Raw genomic sequence first — 12,297 nt, 5'->3', positions numbered from 1 at the left:
ATTTATGATTTGAAAGAAAAGGGTAAGGCCATGACAGTATATTGACTGTCCCTTTACAAGACATGCGCTGTGAGTTCTGTGTAACATGCCTGCAGCAGCAACACAGCCACGAACCGGCACAGAAATGACTGTGGACACCAGTGTGTCAGTGTGTAAGCCACTGCACAATCCATCAAAGTAGAGATTCTGACCACTGGCAAAGCTTCATTATTTTACCTAACAGTGTGTACACATTCAGAAAAAAAAAGAACAGTGTCTAACTCTATTACAGGCACCATGAAGAAAACAAGCAAATAAAAAATTAGACTTTTAGAAGAACTCAATGATGAGGAAAAACAAAAATCCAGGTCACCCAATGATGATGATGATGTTATGTGCCATGGAGTTGAACGTAACTCAAAGTGACCCTGTGAACAACAGATCTGAACCGTGACCTCGCCTATACCTTCCTCATCATCACTGATGAACTTGAGTCCATTGCTGCAGTCACTGTGTCAATTCATCTTGTTGAAAATTTTCCTCTATCTCACCTTTCCTAACGTGATGCACATTTCCAAGGAATATCCCCTTCTCGCAACATGCCCAAAGCCTATAAGGAACATTGTGGCTGCATCTTTTCCAAGAAACAGCTGTTTGTTCTTTTGGTAGCTTCATTTCCAATGAACCCAGTGATGATGATGTTGTTGTTAAGGGCCGTTGAGTCGCGTGCAACTCATAGCAACTATGTACAACAGCTCTGAAGTCCGCTACACCATGAGCCAACCTTACTGTCTCCAACACATCTACTCCCATCACCCCAGTCAGTGAGTAATCTGTCTCATCGAGGGTCTTGCTCTTCTGAGCTGTCTCTCTATCCTTCCAAGCATGATGTCCGTCTCTAAAGACTGGTGCCTCCTTGCAACATGCCCAAAGTATGTCAGGCAAAGTTTCAGAATCCTTGCCTCCAAGGAGCAGCCTGGTTTCACCCTCTCCAGGATGAACCCGTTTGTTCTCCTAGCAGTCCATGGTATATCCAAGACTCTTCTCCAGCATCACAACTTAATGGCATCAATTCTCCTTCTATCAACCTCAGTCACTGTTCAGCTTTTTGATGCATAGCAAGTAACTATGAAGACCATGGCCTGTATCAGGTGCACCTTAGTCTCTAGACTGACATCGATGCTTTCCAGTACTCTGTCCAGATTAGGTTTTTTACATTTGGATCCTGATTTACAACTTGCACATTAACAAGGATTCTGAGCCTTGAGTAATAAACAGAGCAGGTAATTTTTGTTTTCTCTAGAGGGAGCTCAGATGCCACAGTCAGGAGAGAGTCATGCTGTTCACCAAAAGTTGTGCCTCTCTCTGACAATTAAAATACACCGGCAGCCCTGTGGGATAAGGTAGGATTACAGCCTCAGAAACCCACTGGAGGGTCACCTATGAGTCAGTTCTACTTCAGTGAGGAGAGGAGAGCAATGAGTAAGGGAAGACAGAAATCTGTGTTTGATAATTCAAGCCGAACCATTTTAAAAGAGACTTGGGCAAGGAAATGAGTCAGAAAGTTCTTCAGAGGCAAACAAGGAACAATGAGTCATACGAATCAAAGAAGCGTTACACTTCTGAATTGTATTATTATAACATAAATTACAGACAGCATCTTAAGAGTCATAGAGGTTGCTCCTAGAGCAAGTATTCAAAAGAACCCACTGTTTAGAGATGTTGGTGGATATTTTATTATCTTGTAGGACAACAATGCAAACAGAAATGAGATCAGGATTGATACTAGATAAAAATGGCTTTCACTTAATGAGTGACCACTGTTTTGAGAATGAAACTCTTCTCACTATTCAGCGATGTCCTGGGGTGTTGGAGAGAGAGCTTCATGTTTTTACATGACTTCCTAGAGAAGAAGGAAGAGTTGCCTCCTTTCACCATGAATAATAATAGTCAGGTGGAGTCATACGTGTTTGTACATATCCCCGTGAAGGGGCCTACAGGCGACTGGTACCTTCCAAACCTGGAACATACCACAGCCATGGGGCAGCCACACAGTGCTGGGTGCCTCAAATCAAAGGAATAACGTGCATTTTAAAGCTCTTAAGAGCTTAAGGGGAGATGAAGGTCCTAAATCCATAGGCCATTAAGCAGACACTAATGTCTGTGTGAAGTCCCTGACAGGTCCACTTAAGAGGATTATTAATGCTTCATCTAAAAAAGCCCAAAAATGGAGGCCAAGAGGAAGCCTAAGAAACATGTCAGAGATCTCGCTAGTTTTAGCCCTCAAGTGGGCCTACAAATACTGATTTTAAGGCTTAGAAAGTCATGTGTGCAATTACTGTGCAGCCTTTCAATTTAGTATTTGGTTTTTCTTTATTAACACTCACTTATACAGAGCCCTTGCCGCCTATCATCAGCTTGCTGTACTATGGTGGCTTGTGTGTGGCTGTGATGCTGAAAGCTATCCCAATGGTATTTCAAATACGGGGAGGGTCCCTCAGGGTAGACGGGTTTCAGTGGCACTTCCAGATAATGAAAGACTAGGAAGAAAGGCCTAGAAATCCACTTGTGCAAATCAACCAGTGAGAGCTCAATGGATCACAATAGAGCATGGTCTGACAGAGTGCTGGAAGATGAGCCTCTAGAGTGGGAAACACTTTAAATACTTGGTGGCTGCAACAGTAAGCTTGAGCCTACCAAGGACAGCGACAACAGAGCAGGACTGGGCAGATCATGTTGTACTGCATGGAAGGCTGTCAACGGGATGGCAACTAACAGCAACGACAAGATCACAGGACTGGGCTTGTTGCCAGCTGCAACTCCTCCCAGCCAGGGAGCTTGAGAAGACACAGGACCGAACGGCAAACATGCATGGCACAGTAAGCGTGTGATGTCAGAAGTTCCATGCTTAACTATGAGCTGGGTTATGTAGCACTTCCTGAGCTCCTCTGGCCAAGAAAATCCTCCTTCCATTCACTTTTTAAAATGAAGTGACATACTGCTGACCTAAACTTTGTCTTCTGCAAAAGGGGAGAAATTATGTTGCAAGAAATTAAACACTAAAATTTTAAGATTTTATAGTTGTGAAGGCCAGAAGTCCAGAATGGGTTTCATTGAAATAAAATCAAGATGTCAGCAAGGCTATGTTCTTTCCCAAAGCTCCAGAAAAGTTCCTGTTTCCACCTTCACTCCACTGCACACCTCAGCGTCTACAAGCCACCTGCATTCCTTGGCTCTTCTTCTACCTTTCATTCTTTTACCTTTCCATCTAGCAGTGGTTGGTCATGTCTTTCTCACACAGCATCACGTACACACTTGGACATTGGCTCCCAACCACTTACACCTGTCATAACATTGGGTTTGTCTGGATAATCGCTCCATTTCAAAACCATTAACTTAATCATGCCTGCAAATGCCCTCTAGCTTATAAGGTGCACAGTCAGAGCTTTTGAGAAGCAAAAAGGGCAACTTTTAGGAATGGAGTGTTCATTATTCTGCTCAACTCAATATCTAAATAATGTCTGCATTTGATGCTGTGCCAGAAACGCAATGAATGTTTACTGGGCTTTTCTTTATTATATTTTGCATGTATTCATGTATGCATTTCTTCACTTTTAAATGAAGATTAAAAATACCTGTTAAACCCATCAAATGAAGTAATGCCACATGAATGCACTTTGAAAATGATAGAGAGCAGTGAATAAAAAATTTTTATCTTCTAATTGTGATAGACATATCCATTTGTGAAACAGCATACAAACAAGGAAAGACAGTTTATGTGGAGAGAACTCCGATCAATTCAACAAGCCACTTTGGAATAGAAGCATGTGATCTTAGCGCTGTCCTCTCAAGGGCACTACATAATTTGTGTCCATATGAGGACACGTTAGAAAATGTAAAGGACACTTTTAATTTTGTTGTTGCTAGGTGCCAGAGGCCACTACAATTCATAGTAACCCTATGAACAACAGAACAAGACAGAAGATCAGAACTTCGCCCTCTCCTGCATCGTCCTTAACATCTCTACCATATTGGAGCCCATTGCTACAATCACTGTGTCAGTATTTCATTGACATCGCTTCTTTCACTGACCTTCTACCTATCCCAGCATGACGTTTTTCTCCAAGGACTGGCTTCTTAAAACATGCCCTGAGTATGTGAGATGAAGTTTTACCTTCTAAGCCTCTAAGGTTACACTTCCTCCATGACAGACTTGTTTGTGCTTTTGGCAGTTCATGGGATATTCAATACTCTGCCAACACCATAATTCAAAGGCATCGGTTCTTCTCTTAACAGACAAAACTGAACTCATAGCCATTGAGATGAACTGACTCACAATTAGTCCTCTAGTGAGTTTTCAGAGGTAAATTGCATGGGAGGAAACTGGCCATCTTTGTCCTTTGGGGCACCTGGTGGAATCAAACTGCTTGTCTTTGGATTGGCAGTACAGTTCCTTCCCTACTAAGCCAGAAGAGTTCCCTCTTGTTTTAATAGTTATCTTGACTTTATACAGATAGCATGCGTATTATACAGGTTTTGCAAATCATGCAGAAATTTTTTATGCAAGTTTTATGTGCATGTGTTTGTGTGTGATAGAGAGTACCGTGGAAGAAAAGTATAACCAGGACTCTTCTAGGCAAACAGAACACAAGCTCATCCTAAGCAGAGCCTTACAGCTGAGTCTGGGCTGTGGAGTGAGACTGTCAGCATCTAAAGATACACAGAGCTGTGTGCCCCTGAATAGATTAAATAATCATTCTCTGCCTTGGTTTCCTCATCTGTAAAATAGGGGTAACAGACTTATGTCACAAGAGTGACATGAGGATCAGATGAACACCACCACACAGAGGATTTAGAACAGCACTTGGTTAAGCCAGCGATCACTGTGTATCAAGGAAGGCACATACATATACTCTAAAAACCCACAGTCACAGCACAGTAATCCCAGTGCTTTCTCACAAGCTCAGGTGGTAGGCAAAATGTGGGCACAGCTCTGCAGAAGCAAGTGAACCACTAAGAGGGTAGTAATCCTTTTTAGGTCCCTGCTCCCTGCCATCTCAGCCCTGCTTTGCCATTCTTGTTTCTGAGCTCATTTCAGAACACAGAACTACAGTGCTCGTCTGGGATCTTGTACTGCCTTGTCATGAAATAACAGCAAAATCCTTTGTGATTTGAGCAGGAGACAGGATGACTGAAAGATTAATTTCCTAAAGCGGCAGTGTTTCTCTCTGGGAGTGCGGCTATGCGTCCATCTGATGGGGCGGGGGGGCTCTCTACTTGATTTCTAAATTTAAACCACTGTCTGCTAAAACCATAATGTGCTGACATCACTTAAAAATGCAGCCTGCACAAATATGCTTCTGAGTATATTTCCTTTTGAGACATTCTGTTGTAAACTAAATCCCAAGTTATTCCAGCTCCACCAAAAAAGATTACAAGGACAGACTAAACTACTTTCTGCTGAACTTGGAAATGAAAGCTACGATAATGATTATTTATCCGGGGATAGGGCATAAGAGAGCTGGACAATGATTAAGATGACAGAAAAAGAATCAATGCCTTTGGGCTGTGGTGTTGGAGAAGAGTTTTGAACATACCATGGACTGCTAAGGGAACACGCAGCTTTGTCCTGGAGAGGATGAAACCAGGCTGTTCCTTGAAGCCAAGGTTTTTAAAACTCTGTCTGAAATACTTTGGGCATGTTGCCATGAGGGACCAGTCCTTAGAGAAGGATATCATGCTTGGAAATGGGGAGGGACAGAACAAGAGAGGGAGACCCTGGATGAGATGAACTGACAGTGACTGGGGTAAAGGGGGTTGGTGTGCCATAGACAATGAAACTGGCTTAAGACAGGGTAGGGTTCAGAACTGTTGGGTTGTTATGAGTCACATTATGTTTTTCTTTTTACAGATGGGAAGATACATACACGTATAATGCTCATCTTCCTCTCATGGAGTTGCCTGGTGGATCTAAACTACCAGAAAGGCACAGACTTTGGGTCAGCAGCACAATTCCCTGTGGACTAAGCCACTAGAGCTCCCATTATATTGGGATGGGGGATGGTGATACACACACACACACACACACACACACACACACACTGTTGTGCTGCTGTACTGCTGAGTGGGAACTGACCCATAGCTGACCCTCCAGTGGGTTGTTGTTGTTGTTGTTGTTGTTGTTATGTGCCGTTGAGTTGCCTGCGACTCATAGCGACCCTATGTACATTAGTTTTGTTTATTTTATATCACTCTGATTTACTTACAAAGTTTGAATATATTGTTTTCCACCCTCCAGTGGGTTTTCAGAGGCAGTTAATCACACAGGAGGAGATTAGACTTCTTTCTCCAGAGAAGCAGCTGGTAAATTTGAATCAAGTGTCGTTGGGATTGCAGAGCGACTTCTCACCACTAGGCCAGAGCTCCCCATGTATATACTATGGATGTATATGTGCATATTTGTGTGTGTGTGTGTGTGTGTGTGTGTGTATCTATGGTAAGTGAAAGAGTTAGGAAGAAACCACGGTGCCAAGGTGGTCTGGCTTGAATGCACACTCTCAAATACAAACCTCTCCCTTTCATACTGGAAAGCAAACAGATTTCCTCTTAATTTTCAGGTGCATGCACGTCCCCTGATTCATCAACATGTGATGGATTTATCTCCGCTCTTGAACACATTCCCTGGCTGTCCTGTGTCACTGCTGCTACTGAGTACTGTTGAGTTGACTTGAATTCACAGTGACTCCATGTGACAGAGTAAAACTATGGGTTTTCTAGGCTGTAATCCTCACAGAAGCAAATTACCAGGTCTTTTCCCCACAGAGTAGCCAGGTAAGTTTGAACCAGCAACTTTTTGGCAATCAGCCAAGAATTTACCGGCAGAGACACAAGGGCTCCTTTCCTGGGTTAGGACGTCACTTAAAATAACAAATCTTGGGTTTGTCTGGGCCTCATCTGCCTTATCTGCATGCAAAGTTTCTATCTCCTTTGTTAACCAGCAAACCCCTATACAACCTTCATCTCTGCTCTCTGTCAGCTTTGTGTTCCTGAAAAAGATATATTAGTATTCTAACTTCTAGTAACTTTCAATGTGATCCTGTTTGGAAATAGGGTCTTTGAAGTTGTTATCAGTTAACATAAGGTCAAACTGGAGCAGGGTGATTACTAATCCTGTAGGAATGGAGTCATACACCAGACAAGGGAATGCAGAGGGAAGACGGTCATTTGAAGATGCATTTATAAGCCGAGGAATGTCTGGGCTGGCTAGAAGAGACAAAGCAAGATTTCGCTGCAGAGACCTAGGAGGAAGCACGGCTCAGCCACATTTTGGATTTCTAGCCTCCAAAACTGTGAGAGAGTAATTTTCACCCACCCACTTAGTTTTGGCAGCCCTTGGGAACCAATACATAAGCCTGTATTGCATCACTGTACACACAGTGGGAAGTAAAGGTAAATAGTAAGATTTCAGCATGGCAGTTATTCAGTAACTGCTTGTTTGTTTGTTTTTTTTTAAAAAAACTACTGACATTTGAAAAGTGTTAACATCATAAAGGGATTCGAAGTAGCTTTTCTTTTCACAACAGACTCTCCTAGTTCTGGCATATTTCATAGGGAGCTGCTATGCTGACCCAAAGGCAGTGCCTCTCTGGCAGTTCACTGGTGGCTCTGCTGGATAAGAATGGGCAAACACCTCCCGTGTTTTTTAGACCGTGTGATTTAGACCCTCAGAAAACCTGCTGGAGGGTCTGCTAGGAGTAATTTCTAGTTTTGAGTTTACTAGCTCATTTAAGATATGAATTGATTTATGAAATTGTGATGTACATTTACCATCATTATAAATAATGATACATCTATGTATGAATACAATCTCTGAGCAGAGCAGAGCAGAGCTGGACCACATGGCTTTCCCCACATACACCTCATGTAACTTGGATCTCAGCACACATCTTAGCAGATGCCAGCTCAGGTACTCAACATCAGCCCCATGTGAAGAAATCTCCCAGGATGTGTAACCAGCAGGATGTACCCCAGTTTAACCCCGCGATCCCGAGGACGTGCTCATAGGGTCCCCTTACTTGTTAATGTTGCTGCCTTCTTTCAGTCGCTCTCCTGCGGCTCCCGTTTTAGATACTCTCTCGCTGCCTGCCAGGTCTACCAGGCTGACTTTACTGACTTTCTCGCCTGAGTTCTAGGTGTAGAAAACAAGAGAGAGAAGATACACATCAATGTGAAAACCACACAGACTGCTGCACCCATGTCAACACGACAACAAAGACACCAGTGGGAGTACCATTCCAACAAGGCAGTACTCTCCGTAAGATTTTAAACTGTCATTGAGGTTATTTGTATGGGGGATACTTTTCATAGCCAAAGTTTAAATTAGCACGGAAGCTTGCATTCTGTATTACAGCTGGTGACAAGTATGTTCAGCTTTCCAGTGTATAACCAGAAAGCTGGAGGTACTAAGTGTCTGTGAGGAAATGGAAGGACATGTGAATTCCTGCATATGTAAGTGAAATTCCACTTCTTTGGGAATAGTGTCCTTTCGGCTAAAGGATATAGTGTCTGATGTAACATCCTTCAACTACTGTAAGGTAGATTAAGTTGTTTCAAGGGGAAATTCAGTCTGAAAAAATACACAATAGAAGCTGTCATCAGTATGTTCTTTAGGGAGTTTACATAAGAATACAATTTTCTTTGAAAGTTATATGGAAAGGAAGAAGGCTGAGTTTGGGGGTGGAGGAAGGTGGAAAAGGAATTAGGCAAGATCCAATGTCAATCTGAAAACACAGGGTAATAGTAGGCACAGATATATAGTGGTTGATTTTATGAAACACAATATATATACGTGAACTCCTTCACCCACTAAGACATTTAGAGTCCCTTCACTGTTCCTGAAAGTTCTGCCTGATCCCTCACCCCAGACTGCAGGTCATAAAGCGTCTGCGTGATGATGATGTTGAACACGGCGTGGGAGCGGCTACTTTCTTCGTTCATGTTGGTTGCTGCTACCGTTCGAGACTTATTTCCTTCGGACATCAATGACTCAATATCCTAGAGGCAAGACATAAGGAAAGCACATGGGAGTAAAAAAATGAGAATATTGTACTGATTTCCCATATGGCTATGAATTAAGATCTCGCTTGATGCCCTCACCAACCTTCCAGAAAAGTCTCCTTGCCTTTCCTCCATCAAGCATGATTTGGTCTACCACCTCCCTCTCTTTGATCTTACCTCCTGTCCATACTATTGTACTCTTTTTCTGTTGTTGATAGTGTTTGTTTATTTGAGTCAATTCTGACTCACAGCAACTATATAGGACAGAGAATTTCCTGTAAGGTTCATAGGCTGTAATCTTTTCAAGAGCAGATTACAAGGTCTTTTCTCCCACGGAATGGTTGGTGGGTTCAAAGTGTCAACTTTGCACAAAGAAGTCAAGGACACACCACACTGTCAACAGAGCTCCTTCTCTGCTACGTCTTTATTTTCTCCATTGCAAGTTTAGCTGCAATCTAAAGGCCTCATGAGGTTAGACTTCACCAGCTGCTGTGCTGGGGAAAGATGGGTAATCTCCTCCTTTGCGATTCAGAGTCGGTTTTGACTCAACAGTATGCAACTACAACAAGAGAAGTGGTAAAGAGCTGCACTAGTAACCCAAAGGAATGTGGTTTGAATTCACCAGCTACTCCATAGGAAAAAGACTGGCAATCTCCGTATGTGTGATTTACTGCCTCTGAAAACCCAGTGGAGGGTCAGCTATGGGTTGGTTCCAATTTGGCAGTATACAACAAAAACAATTTATTGAGTACTACAGATACTTGAAACAGAAGCCTGATTTAATTTTAACCTTTATTAACAGGGAAGGGAAGTGAGTGAAAATGGATAAGTTGGCAAAATAAAATTTAAACATGTAACTAATATTTAAAAAATAGTAATTGTGACTATCTTGACTTATCCGCCTGTCTTGCTATCTGCTTCTTCTTAATTTCTGCACATATTTACTCCTAAAATGCTTGCTTCTTATAAGTTCCCAAGAAATGTCTGATGACCGGATTTTTATGAAAGAGATATCTTTGTGATTTTATACACAAAGGTGCTAAAGTGCAAGGAGGCTAAATTACTTTTCCCACATCTAGCAACAAGCAGCACTGGGATACAGATCCCAAGCTACCTGGTTCTTACTAATTTGTGGCTGGATAAGATAGTCACAGAACCCAACAAAAGTGAGTTAACACTTTTCCACAAAGATGGCACCAAAAGCAAAGAAGGAAGCCCCTGGCAAAAATGAAGTAAAAAGCAAAGGTGTTAAAGGCCAAGAAGATAGTCATGGATGGCATCCTGTCACAAAAAAAAAAAGAGATCTGCATGTCACCCACCTTCTAGTGGCCTAAGAAGCTGTGACTCTAAAGGCAGCCCAAATATTCCCGGAAGAGCACCCCCAGGAGAAGCAAACTTAACACTATGCCATCATCAAGTTTCCCGACTGCAGAGTCAACCATGAAGAAGATAGAAGATAACAACATACTTGTGTTCACTGTGGATGTCAAGGCCAATAAGCACCAAATCAAACAAGCTGTAAAGAAGCTCTTAGACATTGATGTGGCCAAGGTCAACACCCTGATTAAGCCTGACAGAGAGAAGAAGGTCTGTATTTGACTTGCTCTTGACTATGATACTTTGGATTTTCCAAACAAAATTGGGATCATCTAAACTGAGTCCTCTCTGTTGTACATAGGTTTGTTTGGTTTTTTTTTGGGGGGGGGTTGGTTTTTTTTTTTTTTTAAATTGATTGATGTGGACTGAAAGCAACATTAAGAAAATATTCTCACTGCTGGGCCAATTGGCTGCATCATGATAAACAGTTAAGAGACTGAGACTGTTAACAGCTTCAGCTTGCTTGGCTCCAAAATCAACATTCTTGGCACCAGCAGCCAGGAAATCAAAAGATGAAGTACACTGGGAAAGTCTGCTGTCAGGGACCTCTCCAGAATATTGAAGAGCAATGATGTCAGTCTGGAAACTAAGGTGCACCTAATCCAGGCCATAGTCTTCACAATTACTTCCGATGCATCAGAGAGCTGGGCAATGACTAAGGATGATAGAAGAAGAACTGATGCCTTTGAGTTGTGGTGCGGGAGAAGACTATTGAATATATACTGCTACCAATAAACAGGTTTGTCCTGGAGAGGGTGAAACCAGGTTGTTTGCTGGAGGCAAGGATTTTGATGTTCTGTCTGATATACTTTGGATATGTTGTCAGGAGGGACCAGTCCTTAGAGAGGGATGTTATGCTTGGGAGCATGGAAGGACAGCACAAGAGAGTAAGACTCTGGATGAGATGAATTGACTCAGTGACTGGGGTATTAGGGGTAGGTGTGTCAGAGACAACAAAATTGGCTCAAGATAGAGTTCAGAGCAGTTTTATACAGAGTTGCTATGAATTGAAGGTGACTCAATGACATATAACAACAAAAACTAAGTCCAGATGGGTAATTCTAAATATAAATTTTCCTCACTAAATGAAAAAGTGAATTAACATTAGAGCTCTTTAGCAAAGTGTTCACTAATTCTACAGATGCACTGTTTGACCTAGAATTTTTATGTCTTACAAATTTCCATTCATTTCAGAGTTTGAAAATTTTAAGAGATGGCTGCATATTTCTGATCTGAGAAATTCTAAGCACATGTTCATTTTAATGGTTATGAAAGAGTTACTTTGCTAATTAACTTCAGTCACATTGAGTGTATGATACAACAGGCAACAAAGGTAACACAAGTACGACCATTTGCCCATTTACATTCTTCAGCAACAGAGATAGTAGTTCACAATAGAAGATTTCCAAAAAAGGGACTAGAGAAATAAGAGCATAACATAGAGCTTAACAGTTAAGTAGGTTGCAAAGGAATATGAATGAGTCAGCGGGGAAAGGAATGATTCAGGAAAGCAGAACCAGAAGACTGAAAGTAATGATGTGGGAGATGCTGTCAAAGAAGGGGTGGAGTGAAATACTGTTTAAATACCAGATTTGTCTATAAAGACATTGCTTGGCAACCTCAGGAAGAATAGTCTCAACAGAGTGGTGTTAGTGAAAAGAGGCAGCAGACTTTAAACGTTGGACCACACTGAAAATCTTTCAAAACAGAGAAGCTTGAAGAATGTGATTAGAAGACTTTGCTCCTTGTTCAGTATGTTTTGGTCAAAGGCACAGCTAAGGTATGGCACAGCCCAGAGTGCCACTTTTTGAACCTTTTTTTGAACCCCACATCCTTCTCCAAACATGACAGACACCCAGAGGTCCAGTGAGGAGTGGTAGGAAG

At 42.0% G+C, this 12,297-nt stretch overlaps 1 protein-coding gene across 1 annotated transcript in view; it reads right to left on the bottom strand.

Moving 5' to 3' along the window:
* The window catches only part of KIF13A (kinesin family member 13A), a 302,781-nt gene that overhangs the window by 84,076 nt on the left and 206,408 nt on the right, over positions 1-12,297 (bottom strand). The window contains 2 exon segments of the mRNA XM_006888691.1: positions 8,055-8,167; positions 8,899-9,033. Of these exon segments, the coding sequence (XP_006888753.1) occupies positions 8,055-8,167; positions 8,899-9,033 (248 nt within the window).

Source organism: Elephantulus edwardii, unplaced genomic scaffold, assembly GCF_000299155.1.
Source record: "Elephantulus edwardii isolate Elephantulus edwardi_28Jun2011 unplaced genomic scaffold, EleEdw1.0 scaffold00070, whole genome shotgun sequence".
In the NCBI taxonomy this organism is placed as follows: domain Eukaryota; kingdom Metazoa; phylum Chordata; class Mammalia; order Macroscelidea; family Macroscelididae; genus Elephantulus; species Elephantulus edwardii.
This window is presented reverse-complemented; position numbering and strand designations above follow the sequence as displayed.